The sequence below is a fragment of the Hippopotamus amphibius genome, chromosome 8 (genome assembly GCF_030028045.1).
Source record: "Hippopotamus amphibius kiboko isolate mHipAmp2 chromosome 8, mHipAmp2.hap2, whole genome shotgun sequence".
NCBI classification, from domain to species: domain Eukaryota; kingdom Metazoa; phylum Chordata; class Mammalia; order Artiodactyla; family Hippopotamidae; genus Hippopotamus; species Hippopotamus amphibius.
This window is the reverse complement of record NC_080193.1, coordinates 46,995,928-47,013,671: the sequence shown is the minus strand read 5'-3', so window position 1 is coordinate 47,013,671 and position 17,744 is coordinate 46,995,928. Positions and strand designations below refer to the sequence as shown.

Genomic DNA, 17,744 nt, shown 5'->3' with positions numbered 1-17,744 from the left:
GTTGATTTAACTATGATTGAACTATTTTTTAAAGTGTAGGAGACTGAATATGTGGGCTGGGTGGCGGGTTAGGGGAATTTCACTTCTCATTGGTTTCTACCTTTGTCCAGGGGTCAACAAACTATCAACCCATCCTCACCCTGGATTGGAAGAACTGGAAGACGTATGCTAGGTCAGGAACTTCAGCAACTGCAAAGGGAGGGCAGGGTGGGAATGCAAGTAGGGATGTGATGGGACAGGTTAGGGATGGTGAGGAGGTGGTGAACCCTCGCTCCGCAGGGCCTCTGCCATACTGCTTAGAAGCCACGTTCTTTCTGCATGCAGCCAGTGAGTGAACTTCTCCAGGAAGCAAGAAACCCTCACGGGGCAGAAGTGTTGCCAGTGAAGTGGCAGGCAGGATGGAGCCGGGTTGAGGAGCTTCCTGTTTGACATACCCAGTACCCGAGTCTCCTAGGACCTAGTTCACATATACTTAGGATGGGGATCGAGGAAACCAGAACCTTTCTGTCCTGGACAGAGCCGATCCTTCTGTTTCCAGATGTCGAACTGTGCCCCAGACCGGTCCCAGGGATCCGCGACGGTGGCAGCTACAGAATTCCTAGGCGATTGTGAACCTTCTCTGGGGACTCCAGCATCAGGCTTCTCTCCTTGCGGCAGGGGCGGGGATCCCCGCCGGACAGACTGAAGACCTGGCTCCAGTTGGCGGGTTCTCCAGACCAGCCCGCCCCCGCCCACCCCGGATGCAGCTGTGCCCCAAGGGCCGCCGGGTTCCGGGTGGGGGGCCACTCTCCAAGCCCGCTCTGCGCGCGGACACTCGCAGCGCTCTCGGATTCCCAGCCCTTTGACAGCCCGTAGCCCCTGGGAAGGCGAGGAGAGGCGGGAGGGACTGGCGCGCCAGGCGGAGCTAGACTCCTGAGGGGTCCCACTCTTTTTTTTTTTTTTTTTCCTCCGCTGGAAAAGAGGTCCACGAGGGCTCCAAGCAGAGGCGCCAAAGGAGGGCTGCGGTCCAATGAGGGACCAGAGTAGGACGAACAGGACCCCTCTCTGCTCTCCCCCCGGTGCACAGGGCCCCCCTCCCACGCCCCCACCCGCCCTGTCCAAGCTGAGCCCCAGGCGCGCGTGCGTCTCCGCAGGGGAGCCAGGATCCCGCGCGCCGCGCGCCATGGAAGTAGCTAACCTCTCGGTGGCCTCCACCGGCATCGCCCCTCGCCTGGGACCCGAATCCTGCAGCACCAGCCCAAGCCCCGGCGGGGTCGTGGGATCAACCCCAGGCGACGCCGCCTTGCCTGGCCGAGAGCCGCCCTTCTCCGTCTTCACGGTGCTGGTGGTGACGTTGCTGGTGCTGCTGATCGCGGCCACGTTCCTGTGGAACCTGCTGGTTTTAGTCACCATCCTGCGCGTCCGCGCCTTCCACCGTGTGCCGCATAACTTGGTGGCCTCGACGGCCGTGTCGGACATGCTAGTGATGCCCCTGAGCCTGGTGAGAGAGCTGTCGGCCGGGCGACGGTGGTGGCTGGGCCGGAGCCTGTGCCACGTGTGGATCTCCTTCGACGTGCTGTGCTGCACCGCCAGCATCTGGAACGTGGCGGCCATCGCCCTGGACCGCTACTGGACCATCACGCGCCACCTGCAGTACACTCTGCGCACCCGCCGCCGCGCCTCGGTGCTCCTGATCGCGCTCACCTGGGTCCTCTCTGCGCTCATTGCCCTCGCGCCGCTGCTCTTTGGCTGGGGCGAGGCGTAGGACTCTCGGCTGCAGCGCTGCTAGGTGAGCCAGGAACCCTCCTACGCCGTCTTCTCCACCTGCGGTGCCTTCTACCTGCCGCTTGGCGTGGTGCTATTTGTCTACTGGAAGATATACAAGGCGGCCAAGTTTCGCTTCGGTCGCCGCCGCAAGGCTGTGCTGCCCTTGCCCGCCACCGTGCAGGTGAGGCGAGGGTTGAGGGATGGGGATTTGGGGAAGCGGGTCACTGCGGGAGGAGGAAACTTGACGAAAGAGAGAGCTGGCGGTGGAAGTTTACACACTTGGCGCACGTGCGAAAATGTTGGCCACCAGCGCACCCGGAGCGCATGGGGAGTTTGCCATCTGCTCTCCCGTAGCGCACACCAAGGGGCTCATCACCTGCGCCTCGCGCGCACGCGAAGGGTTCGCCACCTGCGTAACTGGCGCGCTCTGGGGAAGGGGTTTCAGCACCTGCACACTAGGGCTGGAGCTGGACCCCGCACCGGCCCACCACGCGGCTGAAGGGGACAACAGGGGCAGCGTTGCTCGGTAGTGGTGAGGGCGCGTCTGATTCGCTGCGCCCTCTCTTGCTTTTCCCCTGGAACTACTGTGTCCGTGGGAGTCCTCAGCTGCCAACTTCCTAGTCCCAGATAGACCAAGCGCGACTGCAGGGGGCTGGGAATTCGTCCTGCAGGTGAGCAAATTCCTGTGACCATTCGCCCCTATATTTAATGTCTCCACTGCGCCCTTGTTCACACCCTGCTGTCCGGAAAGTATTCCCCAACTCTCTCGGCCAGCTCCCTGCCAAGGGGGAAGTGAGGATAAAAATGAATCCAAGTGTCACTTATCTTTCACTGTCCCAACTTCAGTGCTATCGTTTAATGACTTTGGAACGAGATAGAACCGTGGGTTCAAATCCCAGCTGGGGACATTGGGGCAATTGCTTAATTTCTGTGGGCTTTGTTTCCTCGTTCATAGGGCTGTTGGTTTACAGGAGATGAAGAATGGGAGGCACATAGCACAGTGCCTGGCAGATGGGGGATGGCGGAGGAGCTGGCTGGCCATAGCTAGGAGATCCACGGGGCATTGCCTGGCAATCTACCATGCGCCTGCACATAACCCTGGAAATGAATGAGATGGAGGAACCTGCATTTGGTAGAACTTCTCTCCATTGTATTTAGAGTCGTGGCTTTCTGCCTTTCAGCTGGATGCTAACAGATGCCAGTTCCCTCCTCACCCTGGAAGCCCCAAACTTTCCTTTTGGTTGAGTGGGGGTTTCAGGCTCTCAGTCCTAGAGAATAACAGGACTTACTGCCCCTTTCCTAATACAATATATGGACTGGGGAAAGGGAGCATAAGGGGGGAAGGAAAGGGACAAGGTACATTCTTTTGTTGTTAGTTTGATTTCAATTTTGAAAGTTAACTCAGATACTTAAGCTATTCAAATATGTGTATTTTTAAAAGCAGGCATCTCTTCCGCCCCCACACCCTTCATTAAATGGCAGAGGAGTTTTGTAGGATAAAATAGGAATGTCAAGTCTATAACTGGAAAGTGTTGGTAGGGGAGAGCTTTATTCAGAATTAATGATGTCCTTTGAAAGGTCCCTTGGAAAATTCCTGAGACCTTTTCTATCTGATTGCTGAAGTAGGGCTGACTTTTACTAGCTACATCAATCTAGTGTGCACCAGAGAAATCAGGGTGAAATGGATGCCAGACAGGCTTGTCAAGCCTGAGTTTAGTGTTCATTTTTGACAGAATCCATTCAGGCAGGTGATACAAAGCAGATGTGCCTGGACAGGAGGCTGGCCAATCAGGGTGGCCATTGGTGTGGAGAAAGTGCTCTGGGAGGCAGGGGCAGCATGGTGATTTAGCCACCTGCTGGCCATGGGACCTGGGGCGAGCCCCTTCCGTACTTTGGGCTGTAAGTTCTCTCCTCTAAGACACAGCATTGGTCTAAGTCATGGCTAAGAGTCTTGAATCATATGGTGCTGAGATATATCTACAGATACATCTACAGATGGGATGGGGTTCGAGAACATCCTGCTTCTTTAGGCTCCAGCAAGCTGTCACTCAAACTCCTGGGTAATGCTGCTAAGTCAACATTTGCAAGCTTGCTGACCACAGGATACCCAAACAGAAATTTTAAATAATGTGCCAGGAATACTCTCTGTGCGCCTTCTCCTACCTGCTTTTGTCTGCGCTCTGGGGGAGATGAGTCCAGTTGAATTTAGGTCCTGCAAAGCGTCTTTACTGCTTTCTGTGGGTGATGGAAGCGCTTAGGAAGACAGAAGGCCTCTCGTCGTGAGGCTGTGCACACCCTTCATCTTTTTCAGGATTCTGCAGCTGGGTCCCAACATTAAAGGAGTAGCAGAAAGCTATTAGCAACAGGGCCTCAATTTTTGAAAGTACAGAAGGAAAGAAATGCTCACTGAGTGACTTCCCTCTTCCAGGCACTGTGACGCTTTACCTTTGTCCTCTTATTTAACCCTCAGGGTCTGGAAAAATTGGCATTACAGTCTCTGCTTGTCAGGATAAGCTAAGATATGCTAAGTAACATAGAACCCCGAGACTGACAGTTTATCTCACTCTCAAAGTTCAGCGTGGGTCTGGCGCCCCTCCCCTGCTCGGCTCTCCTCCAGGCAGTAACTCATGGATCCTGGCCCCTTGTCATCTTTTAGTTCTGTTGTCTTGAACACGTGGTTTCCAAGGTTGCTGTGGAAGAGGAAGCAAGATCTGGAGATACAGCAGCTTTTACCTGCCTTACCCTGAAGTGCCCCTTCTGATCACAGTCCATTGGCCAGACACTGGCTGCAAAAACTCAGGGAGCCTGTGGCTATTTGGCGAGCACTAACGGTCTCTGCCACACAATTCTCATTTTACAAATGATCAAACTCAGATACCATAAAGTGAGTTCATCCACGACCACACATTTATGGGGTGGAAAAGCTAAAGTTTGTCCTGGATCTAAAAGTCACTATTCTTTTCATCCCTTTTTCATTATGCCATGCTCGCTCAGGAACTTAACTTCTGAGCACTGTCACAAGCATCTCACGAGCATCTAGACCTTCATGGGAGTGTGGCAATCGTATCCAGTCAAAGCAAGTCATGGCAAGGTCAACTAAAGGAAAAAAAAAAAAAACACACAAGCTAAAGTTGAGAATTATGTTTTATTCAGCGGACTTTCCTCTGAGGGACTGCTCCGAAGAGGTAAGAGAGTAGCCAGATATATAGGAGTTTTTGCAACAAAAACCAGATAGTCAGAACATCAAAAGATTACTGCTAATTAAAGAAAACCAGATATCTTAAGTTAATGACTTTAGCACTTGTCTCTGTCTGGAAGATGCAAGAGTCTGGGCTCACTGAAATCATTCCTTTGATTTGCACCTTAGCTCTCTGGGACCAATATCTTCCTTTTCTTTGTCCTGAATCCCCTCAGGGTGCACAGTACAGTGGCTGATGGCTTGATGGCCGCAACATCCTCTGTTTACTGATATGGCAGGTGACATTTTTCTTTCACAGGGAGCAGGATCTCAAAATTATGCCTGTGAACACCTTTCCAGGAGAGCTGAACACAGTTGCGCACAGAGGCACTGCCAGCTTCTCTCAAGAGATGGGATGAATTCCCACCTGCATCCTTTTTTTCAATCACATAGACTGAGCACGACACCTACAGTGTATTCTGCCCCCGATTGTTCCATACTGCCCTGTGCTTTAACTGCTTAGAAGAAGAAAGACAAAGTCAATAGAGATTATTTGTTTGGCTTTTAAAGTGTGACATCAAACATTGTGTTCTTTTTAATTGTCTGTCTGATATCTGTGCACTAGTTCATACTGGGGCCTGTGTATTCATAAGGCACCGCGGGTACACCACTGAGAGCCACCAGACTTTTAGGGGCCCATGGAAATGGTTTAATTTCAATTTCTTTTAGAGGGAAATTTGAATATAATTGTTAATGAATATGTAGTAATGAGCCCAGCCTTGGTTATATTAGTCTTTATAATAATATGGTCAGAAAATATAATTTTTAATATTTTTTAATGGAGGAAGGGCCCACAGAGGCAAGGATGCCTCAGGCTCCTGAAGGTTATAGTGCAGCCCTGGTTGATACCCTTCACTCATTCACTCAATCAATAAACATGTGTTGGGAGATGGTGTACACAGTGGTTCAGAGCATGGGATTTGGAAACAAGGAGACCTGGGTTTCAATTCTTTTTATGCCACTTATTAGCACTTCCACCAAGTAAGTTCACCTGCATCTGCATTTCCCTGTAGGTAAAATGGAAATATTGCCATCTGCCTCAATAGCCTTGTGAAGAGTAGATGAGATAACGGTGTATATGGAGTAACTAAGATAGCAAACCCTGAATGATAGATGCTGTACTATTTTATTATTATTTTTGAAATTCTTTGTATAAATTATAAATAATAAATTATTATTTTATACCTCTTACTCACCATTATAGGTGGATTCATTATGTATTTCTTAACAATTACCCCAAAGCTTAGAGTCTTAAAACAACAAACATGTATGAACTCACAGTTTGTGTGGGGCAGGCATTGGGAACGGCTTAGCTGGGGGGTTCTGGCGCGAGGGCTCTTGTGGTTGTTAGTGGGAGGTCTCCACAGTGCTGCTTGAGTGTCATCCAATATAGCAGCTGGCTTCCCATAGTCCGAGAGAGAGCAGCAAGGAGGAAACTGCAGTGCCTTTTATGATCTGGTCTCCGACGTTATAGTCCATCACTTCCCTTATATTCTCTTCATGAGAAGTGAGTCACTAACTCCAGCTCACACTCAAGAAAGGGGGATTAGACTCCACCTTTGGGAGACATGTCAATGAACCAGTGGACGTATTTTAAAACCACTGCAAAAGGACACACAGATGGTGTTCGAGGTTACCTGACTGACTTGTACTGACCTACGCAATGTGGTAGCCTCTGAGGTTTCATAGAAGTGGTCTCTGCTCTCAAGGAATTAATTTTAGTAAACCACAATTACAGAACTATACATGCAGTAAAGTCTTATAGGCGCTCTGCTAGAAGTGTGTCGGGAGTGCAGTGGTCCTGAAAGACTGGATGATTATGGGAAAGCACTGTGTAACCTATAAAGGTCAAAATAAATGTGTAGTATTGAGCTATAGGGTTTGCGACGACTTGGGTCTGAATTTTAGATAATGTTATATTACAAAATATTTGGCTCTCCAACCCAATTCTCCACATTAGTAAGTTTGTGTTGTAAGCATACAGTATATAACCCTGAGCGACCCGAAATCTGTACAGAAGCCTCGATGTTTTTGTCAGTTGTCCAATGTTCAGTTGTCGTCTGTTCCACCCCAAAGACTAAGTGGCTGGTGAGCTTGTGGATGGAACCATGTGTGGGACCCGGGTTCAATCAGAGCCCAGATACGGGAAGACGATGGTGGAAAATCACCACCCTTGTTCTGATACCATCTGTTAAAAGAAATATGACTCAAACACATTTCCCTGTTTTTAACTTTAGAGAAGTTATTTTACTTTAGAAAAGTAAATTTTATTAATCGAATTGTATCAGTAGTAACAATACATCTGGTTTATGGTTTGATTCTTTTAAGATTGGCACCTAATTGAGAGTTTCCAGAATTACTTGGGAGAATGAAGGAGTTTTCTCTACACTTTTGGAAATATTGCTGGCCTTCCCCTCTCTGTAAATTTCTCCCCTGTCCACGTACATCATTACATTCATTTTGTCTTTTTACATCTACTTCCATTTCTCTTTTCTCCGATTGGGCTGTTGGGGAAGAGTGGAAAGTGCAGGAGAAACGAAGGGGAGTGTAGACCAGCATGGTGCGGGATCATGTGTTTTCACCAATGACCTTGCAACAAACCACTTCTTTTTTCTTGTTTGTTTTTAATAAATTTACTTATTTATTTATGTATTTATTGGCTGTGTTGGGTCTTCATTGCTGCACGCAGGCTTTCTCTAGCTGCAGTGAGCGGGGGCGACTCTTCATTGCGGTGCGCGGGCTCCTCATTGTGGTGGCTTCTCTTGTTGTGGAGCACAGGCTCTAGGCACGTGGGCTTCAGTAGTTGCAGCACGTGGGCTCAATAGTTGTGGCTCATGGGCTCTAGAGCACAGGCCCACTAATTGTGGCACATGGGCTTAGTTGCTCCGTGGTATGTGGGATCTTCCCAGACCAGGGATTGAACCCATGTCCCCTGCATTAGCAGGTGGATTCTTAACCACTGTGCCACCAGGGAAGTCCCAAACTACTTCTTAAATCTGTGTAGCTCTTGGAGAAGATTGAGCTTCTTAGTGGAAGAATGAGATCCAAACTGCATGGTTATTAGCCCTTTGTTAGATCATGGAATTCTTTGAAAATTAAGGCAAGCTTTGGACTTGCTGCCCAGAAAGGCCTGTAGGTGCTGGCTTGCTCGGTGTGCCTAGGGCACTGCCTGAAGCCCGTCTCTGGAGACTGATGCTTAGCATTTCCTCCCACCAGCTTTCCCAAGGAATAGAACCTACAGTGCAACAGGACCTGGGACTCTCTGAGGCAGGACAGTGGTGGTCAGTGCAGCCACGGCCCCCTAGGAGGGCATGTCAGAACACTGAGGCTGGACAATGCATATGCGAAAGGCAAAACCTCCCCTCTTTCCACTGTGCTCTCCCTCTGTGCAGAGACTCTCTGGCCTGAGAGTCTAGGGACCTCAGGGTAAGAACTCCTGCCTAAACAGAGGATCTTCCATTGGCCTCCACCCGTAAAGGGGGATGACTAGATCAGATGATATTAGAGCAGAAACAAATGTCATATAAATTTAATTAACACACTTGATTACAATTTCCCCTTCTCAGCATTAACTTCAGTGGTACCTTAGCCATTCCAGGGTGACTAACAGCCCCCCCACCTCCATGTTTTCCAAAGATAAGTGTGACGGCAATTGTATTTTATGTTATGATCATACCCAAAAGTTTAGCAAAACTGTACTCTGTGGTGTCCATAATTGCACTCAAGGGAAAATTAATATTTCTCAAGCCCAGCAGTGCTTTGCTTTTATTTTTTACAAGAAAACATCCTTAATTTATTTTCTGGTGTCTTTTGCACAAGAGAAGCAGCTGAGAACATTTCCTGTTCTAGTTTGTCAGGCAAGCTAGACAGCTCCTATTTACTTTGAGAGGCTATTTTGGTTAGTTACCTCTTCAAGGCACTTGAGAAATGCAGCTTGGCACGTGATCTCAGTGCATCGTGGGCAGGCAGAATGGAGCCCTGGGTATTTCAAGTCCTGACCCTCCGAGCTCTGGATAGAAGTGGGGGATTCCAGTTACAATCCAGATTGCTTTCAACCAAAGTTGGAAACCTCTCAATGCCCTCTGCCCCTCTCAGATGTCGCAGGGCTTGATTAGGCACCAGAATTAGCGTGGCCCCCCTACACCAGCCTTGTGAAGAGCCTTGCTGTGCTGGGTGCCTGACCATGTGTCACAAAGCAAATGGGTTGGTTCCAGAAGTAATGAGAGACCTCCCTTCTTTCTGCTTTCCTTTTCTATTTCTTACTAGGGTATTCAACTGACAACTTAGAGGTTTACAAATGTTTGTGGGTGTTTCCTACGGCAGCTGGATTTTTTTTTTTTAATTACAGAGAAGGGAAGGGACAAGAGGACATGAAGCTGACACTTCTGAGGTCCTGCCATGTGCTGCTGTCTCACTGTCATCCTCCAGGAAGCCCACCATAGAGATAAGTTTCTTCATGGTTGGAGATGTAGAAATGGGGGCTCAGGTTGGAATCCTATCTAATCACTGACTTGCTCTGAGCCTTGGTTTCCTCATTCCTTCTTTACTGGCTGCTGTTATAACTGAGTAAGATGGTATATGGAACCATAAGGCCAAGTACTAGATGACTGTCAGGAACTGTGAAGGTCTGAGGTTTTTCCCTGCTTGCAAGCTAACAAGTCGGCCTACCCTAGTTTACTGGTTGCTGGAGACACGAGACTCCTGGATCAGAGTCAAAGGACTTTATTACTCATGGTACACGGGCAGCATGAGCTTTATGTTTGCATCCTTTCCTTCAAAGTCCCATGGGAATGACACAGACTGGCCCACTGGATTGGCATCACAAATAGTAGAGAAACTCCCAGATTAGAGAACTCAAGTCTGTATTGTCCAGAGCTGGTCAATAAGTAAAGCTGCCCTTTGCTCTTAAGAAACCTGAATCTTTTATAATGGGTTGCAAGTAACCTGCCTTCTTTTCTAGTAGAAGACACTGTATCTTCCAAGGTTATTTGCTATATAAACATCCTTGACAGGCTAGTCCAAAACAAGGGCTGTGAGTGCTTTTGCTACCAAATGTGCAGAAACGCAAGAGACTTAAAGAGACTTCTCTCCTCGCAATATCTATTCATTCCGTATGTGTTTATTGAGTTTTTGCTATAGCCCATACCTTACACTAGGTGCTGGGGACTCTTCAGTGGACAGGACACTTGTGGTCTCTGCACTCCTGGAGTGAAGATTCAGAATCCATGCCCCGATATCAGAGTGCTTATGGGAATAGTGGGACAGAATATTTGAAATTGGGACTCGATGAGAAATTCCAGTACATTGTCCATATATACACGGTAGATGACTAATAAATGTCTGAGCATATATTGCCTGGCAGATTTGGTCCTTAATCAATTTTAGATGGAAAAGCCTCAGATTCTATGGAAATGTTTAGGTGAACTCATCTTTTGGGGCACATCTGATAGTGACACCATACAGAAACCATACAGGCCTGGAACAAGACAGACTGGGCAGGCACCTCGGTTCTGCTTTGCCCTGCTTGTGTGGCCTTGGCCGTGGCATCTGATGTCTCCCAACTTCTGTGTATTCAGAGCACCTGTTCTTTTATGCAGGACCAAAAAGTGCCGGATGCTACTGGTTGTATGCATTCGACAGGCTGTATTCCTGCCTTCAGATTAATGGATTCTAAGCTGGCGTCAGAGGGCTCTTAAACCTGAATGGTCAGTTTTCCCACAGGCACATAGAGGAAGGTCACAGTGAAGAGGGTGAGGAGACATCCAACCAAAGATGAAAGATGGAGAAGCTCAGGGATGGCCCCAGAGCTGGTTGCTAGAGCCCCTAGACATCTCCCAGGAAGCCGTATATGTCCATTCTGAAACATCCCAAGCATAAATGTGATCCTAAAACAGGTTCTCTTTTCTCAACGATAAAATGGAGATAATCCCTTGAATGTCTGGCATGAGGATGAATGAAAGTCATTCATTACAAGCGTTTAGCATCATTTCTGTTTTACAGTGGCTTTTCCAACGTTGTTCTTCTTCATGTCTTTTGGTTTTCTATTACATTTCAAAAGAAAAAAAAGCCAAGCTTGTCAGTCTTCTAGCAAACCAGGTTCATCCTTGATTGACTTGTATGCTTTCAGGCTGTTCTGAAAACATTCCACTGTCTTCCCCTGTCCCTCTGCACAGGGTGTAGCAGGCTCAGGTGAAAAGCTGTGAACACAGGCTCCACTTGGGTGGAGCAAAGGGGGACCCTACTAAATGCTGCGGTGGTGGAGGCTAGAGTGTTTTAAACCTATTTAATCAGTGGACTTGCCTTTTTTGTTTCTCTTCCCCCAGGATCCTTTTGAAGTGCATTGACCCCAAGTCTTTACTTCAGTAGCGTAACAAAAATTTGGAATTGCATTAACCCAGGGAGGAACTCAAGTGCCTGGGAAGTCATTGGGGTCAGTAGGAAAAATGGCTGGGAAGGTGCCCATTCATGAGCTGAGTGGGAGGAAAACGAATCAATCACCTGCGACTTCCTCTTGCGTCCCAATAATATTTTTCCCTCTGGACAATAGACTGCTAGTATTCACAGCTAATTTCAGGATGCCACACTTTATCCCTCAGGCTTCTTTTGGTGGATGCTGGTGGTCTCTATTAGGGAATTGGTCAGTGTTATCTCTTCTAAAGGGGAGAGGTGACCTGCAGCTCCCACCTGCCTCAGTGGCGGGGGTTGGGGGCGGATTGGAAACCTTGGAATGGCTCATTAAAGGGGGGGCATCCGCTGCCCCCCAGAGGGCATGTATTTGCCAAGACAGGCCTTTGTAAGGGGCAGAGGGATGGGGAGGAAGGACGTGCTAGTTCGTCTGTTGTGGAGTTGCTTGCCTTTTCCTTCTCTCTCTCTGAGGGTCAGGCAGGAAGGATGCTGGGTTTACACTCACAGAGGAAAAGACTCAACTTGGTCCACATTGCCATGATTTGTTTCAGTCTGACAGTGATTTCCAAATAAATAGAGGTGGGGGTGGGAAAGAGTAGCAGAGACTGAGAGTTTGAAGGTAGAGCTGAGAGTCAGGAGCCCTGGGTTTGCGCAGGTGGCTCCACCTGGGGGCTCCTCTGCCTTCTTAGCTCCAGCTGTCCTGCCCCAGGTGAGAAGAGACAGGGCTCTTCCCTCTGTGGACACTGTGAAGTGTCCTGAGGCCGGTGGCTCTCCTGATGCCTGCTTCCAGTTGTGTCTGGGAGAGAAACGAGACGCAATCCTTGCCTGGGAGCCCCTTGCCTCTGTATTTTCTCCAGCATCATGACGGGCAGTATTCGGGGAAAGAGGAGACCTGCAGGGGTGGACCCTGCTGTTGAAATGATCAGTCAACTCAGCAACTGTTTCCTGGGCACCTACCAGGTGCCCGGTGGTGCTGCCAGGCAGCTGCTGTACAAGGAAGACCCAGGTCTGCTCTGGTTCAGCTTGGACCGGAGGGAAGCCACATGTAACACTCATGATCACACACATTGCTACAAAGGAGGGGAACATGGTACCAAATCACACGGAGATGTGACTGAGTTTAGAGAGGTGCCGACTGAAAAAAATTACACAACATGAGAGTTGTGAGTTAAGTTTTATTTGGGACACAATGAGGACTATAGCCCGGGAGACAGCATTGCAGATAGCTCTGAGGAACTGTCCAAAGAGGCAGGGGGGAAGGTCAAGATATATGTGATTTTGGTGAAGGGGGAGTACATGCAGTCAAGCTAATACTTTTTGCAGAAGTTTTCCGCTGGTCTTGTGAAGGTTACTGCTATTCACGAGGAGCAGACGTCACCCTGAAGGACTTTACTGCTTTTCTGGATACGAGGAGATGCAAGAATCGGGCTATGAAAGTCAGTCTCCTGAAAATATCTATCTGAAGACCTGTTCGGCCAGTTTTTCCCAGAGCACAGAGTGCCTCATTCCTGATCTCCGCCCTGAACTCCTTTCAGGGGGTGTTGAAGGTCAGCAGCTGCAGCGGCTCATGATTTAATCCTTGTGGGAGCAGATGGCACGTACCAGTTTGTAGTTAATGGGAGCAGGTAGGGTGCTCTGAGAGGGCTGGTGGGCTTGAAGCTGAGACTCAAGAGGTAAATAGGAAGTGACCAAAGAAGGGGTGTTGGGGTGGTGAGAGGGTGGAGAGTGTGCCGGAGGCTCCTTAAATGGTAGCTAACTATCACCACACAGGCATTTACAGTTTGTTTATTTTAAGCTAAGCAATACAAAATTATCCTGTAATGGAAGTGAATCCATTAAGCACAGTTGCTGTATAATTTCTTGCAAATGTTGATGTTGTACATAGCCTCTCCAGCTATGAATTTTGAGGGGCAGGCCTGGGTCTCTTCTATCTGGGGTCCTAGACCCAGCACCCCCTCCATGAGTACTGAATGGTGAGTGCCTGTGCCAGGGCCTGTGCTGGCCACCCAACACATGTCCCCAGTTCTTGACCATGATGGCCTTAGAGTGAGGGAGGGGACTGGTCACCCAGCTTCATGGGTGGGGGGATGCCTTGGCCAGCGGGGCTGGGGCTCAAGCCAGGGTCTGACCCCAAGGTGCCTGCTCTTCACTGCCTCCCCCCCATTTTAGATCATATTATTTGACATTGTGGGGACCACCACGCTCACTCCCTGAAGAACCTGCAGAACTTATTTTAACCTACAGTTTCAAGAACTTTTTCATCTCATATTCGTGGGTGGATTGAGGCATCAGCGCATCTTGGATGAGGAGGGGAGGGGTTGGCCAAGGTTGGAGTGACTTCATGTCTCTTTATCACCACGTGCTACGTTTTCTTTTTGAATTCCGCGTTTCCTTCGCTCCCACGTGAAGGAGGCCCCTCAGGCGGCTGAGATGCTGCTCAAGGGCGCGTTGCCCCGCGGCGGCCTTTCAGATGCGCGGCGCCTCGTGGCGGGAGCAGAAGGAGAGGTGCGCGGCCGTGATGGTGGGCATCCTCATGGGCGTGTTCGCGCTGTGCTGGATGCCCTTCTTCCTGGAGGAGCTCATCAGCCCCCTCTGTGCCTGCAGCCTGCCCCCCATCTGGAAAAGCGTATTCCTGTGGCTTGGCTACTCCAACTCTTTCTTCAACCCCCTGATTTACACGGCATTTAACAAGAACTACAGCAATGCCTTCAAGAACCTTTTCACCAAGCAGAGATAAACCCAGGGCTTGGCGAGAGAGACACGCGGGTAGGGTCGTGGGCAGGGAACTGGGATTTCTCCCCTTCACCAGGGATCTGGGTGGGAGCCTGCCCCCCACAGCTGAGTATTAATGACGATTGGGGACCATACGCCTTGGGCCTGGACTCTAGCAGCAGCAATGCTGCAGAAAAACAGCAGACGTGTGGCAAGCGTGCAGCTCTGTCCTCTTGCCGATTGTGGCGGACTTCGCGAATGATCTCGGCGCATCTCCCCGCTGAGCAGACACTCGGGGCCGCAGAATTCTTTTCAGACAGCACATCCGGGCACTTCCTGCTAAGTGGTGAGTCACACACAAGTGGAAGCTGATTTGCCCTTCCTTTATCTAATTACCATATTCCTCGGAGAGGGTCTCTCAGCGCGGAGCCCCAGGGGTCTGCTTCGCGGCCCAATCAAGGAGCCTGTCTTCTTCGTGAAACAGCCCTCCCCCACCCTTACCCACCCATTCAGCTGATCTTCCCCAGACGCCAAGGCAGTGTATCCCAATTTGGGTGACAAGGATCCTATGAACTTTTTTTTTTTTTAATTGTCCGGTTCAATCCATATCTACTGAATCAGACTTTTAAAGAAGAGGTCAGGTAATTTATGTTTTATTAAGTTCTCTAGATGGTTTTTTTTAAATCAGTGAGGGACACTGCTGGATGCTTAGGCTGCTCTTTAGAGCCATTAAATTGGCATTTCTGGGGGTGAGGTCCAGGCAGTAGTGCTTTTTAAAGCTCCCTGGGTGAGTCCAGTGTGCAGCCAGCATTGGAAACCCCTGGTGAGGTCTTGTCTTTGCTTTGTGCAAGGGAGAGCAGCTGTGAGAAATTTTCCATTATTTCACTATACTGACTCGTACGTGTAATAAAATACTTTTGAAGCATTCATTTCTAGGTTCAGAATCATTCACATATATAATTGGTCACACACATATGTATATATGTTCATATATATATACACACATGTGTGTGTATGTCATTGAGATGGGGAAATGCCTGTTGTGAAACTAAAACACAAACACCACTGACAACACTGAACCCCGCCCCCCAAAAAAAACTGCCATAGTGAATCTAGGCCTTCCTGAAAATATTAAAAGTGGCCCAGGATGGAAGAATCCAAGGGCCTGGATGAGGGGGGTGCCTGGGCTAAGTCATCTTGGCCACTGTCTACCTGATTTTGGAGGTGGCTGGTTACCTACTGGTTAGGTGTTTTAATTTACACAAAATTATTCACACTGCCATTGGCTCACTTGATGTCTGAGGTATGCAGACCATCTTTCAACCTACACTACAGAGTACCTCTACTTTGGGGCTTATCAGAATACAGGGCCACTGGGCCTTTTCCAAAATCTTTGGGACAGATGGGTTTTGGTATTTAGAAACTTTTTTAAGTTTTAGAAATGCTATATGGTGTGTAGTCCACAAATTAAATTACATCCCTGACTGGTCTGGGCCAGCAGTTTCTAATCAAACACATGGGTACCTCCGCAGTAAAATGCATGAATATTTACACTCTGAGAAAAGAACTAAAAATAACCTCACACTGGGTCAGATCAGATTTTATCATCAAATAAGTTAGAAACAACATTTGTTTCCTGAGCTTTCTGTGCTTTGCTCTTGTGGACCCATATAACCTCAAGCCACCTGAAGCCCCAAATTTGCTCAGCCCTGCTGAGAGGATGAATTGTGAGGGGAGTCTGGAAAGAGTACCTGGTCCAACCGTTTCTTTGTTGCTAGAGGATGGGACATCACACAGTGCTTGGCAGGGCCCCGAGGACAGCCTTCTGAGTCGTATTTTGGAATCCCATTCTTCTCTTTCATTGAAGATACTTCAAGAAATAGTCTTATGAAACTTATCAATGCCTTTCACACAAAGCTGTAGTGGAAGTCATCCGATTACAGTCTTTGTGAAGGCATGTTTTCTTATGATAACGGGGATGTTTAATTGACCATGTTTCCATTTTTATTCTGATTAGGAAGCAGAACAAAAATTTATGGCTTAACTTGGCATCTATGTAGGATGGGGTAACCTACTAGTGTTTGATGTTCCTAGCCAGTCTATAATCCTAATTCTTATTTAGGTTCTCCTTATCTTAGTGTTTTATGTCTGATTTATACTTTACCACCATATTCTGTGTATTTCCTACAAGCTACCTCAATTCCTCTGTGAACTGAGACAGGGAGGAAAAGACCGGGAGATGACTGACAACCTGGATGCAGTGGAGCAGGTGGGCACATAACTATTGATCAAATGGTGTCCTCAGGCATCTTCACTGGTGGGTTTTAAGGGCTAAAGATCAAGCTTGGGGCTAGTGGGGATTGTCCCCTCTTGGCTGAAAGACGCTAGGTGGTGTTAACAGTCTTCTCCCTGTCCCTCCCCTCAGAAAACACACAATCAGGAATACATTTAACTCTACTCTTTATTGAGTGCCCACTGTGTGTAGCTGTTATACTAGGTTTCATATACAAATACTTGTGTAATCCTACATCTATCCTACAAGCTAGGTACTGTCCTCATTTAACCATGTTCCAAGAGGGTGAGTAGCTTGCCTGTGACCACCCAGTACATGGCAGAACAGGTACCTGGACTCAAGTCTACCTGAATCCAAACATAGCAAAGTGAAGGGAACACAATAGAAGTCTGACTGGGCTCCACGTTTCAACATTGGCTTGCATTTTGCAGCAGGGGACCCATGCCTGGTGTAGTGGATACACTTGCATTGTTCTGGTTGAATTCTAGACAGGAGCCTTAGAGGAAGAGTCTAGGTATTGTTGGTGGGCTGGGTGGGGGGAATGAAAGTTTTTGGTTTACTCTCACTATTGGATAGGATGCTTTATCATTGTGTTCATTTGGCCTGGGCTTTGACTTAATGTAGGATCATTATGGAAGCATCACAGGCAGAAGGAATCATTTATGTTGAGATTTTTAAAAAGTAATTTTTTTTTTTGGCTGCATTGGGTCTTTGTTGCTACACGCGGGCTTTCTCTAGTTGCAGCAAGTGGGAGCTACTCTTCGTTGTGTTGAGCGGGCTTCTCACCGTGCGGTGGCTTCTCTTTTGCAGAGCACGAGCTCTAGGCACGCGGGCTTCAGTAGTTGTGGCACACGGGCTTAGTTGGTCCAAGGCATGTGGGATCTTCCCAGACCAGGGCTTGAACCTGTGTCCCCTGCATTGGCATGTGGATTCTTAACCACTGCACCACCAGGGAAGTCCCTGTTGAGTTCTTCTTAAAAGGAAGTTGTTTGCTGGCTAATTTGATGGCAACCTCTGCTGGACGTTTCAGGGTTGAACTTTTCCTTCAGTTAGTGAGACCTTCCCTGACTGCTCACTGTAATTACAAAATGCTCAATTCCTGAGACAGATCAGGTGATGATTAACTTTATGTGAGGATGTACTTGTAATTCCTTTTAATACAGAGTATCAGAAATAGAAATCTATTGACAAAATATCAGAGTTAGAATGAACACTGCAGGAACTTCCTTAAGCCTAATAATGTTTCTGTTCTGCCTCAAATCTCTCTGCCTGCAGGACATGAGGGAGACAGGGCTGGGAGGCTGGAAGAGGAATTCATCTCTTCCTCGTCAGGATTTTTTTGCTGATGTT

The 17,744-nt window shown here is 48.3% G+C and overlaps 1 protein-coding gene across 1 annotated transcript; it reads left to right on the top strand.

Moving 5' to 3' along the window:
• Positions 1 to 1,162: 1,162 nt before the first annotated feature.
• LOC130858049 (5-hydroxytryptamine receptor 5B-like) lies at positions 1,163 to 14,126 on the top strand. Its single transcript, XM_057743794.1, is given in 3 exon segments — positions 1,163 to 1,927; positions 12,804 to 12,829; positions 13,820 to 14,126. Coding segments are annotated over 3 exon segments (1,098 nt in total).
• Positions 14,127 to 17,744: the final 3,618 nt, after the last annotated feature.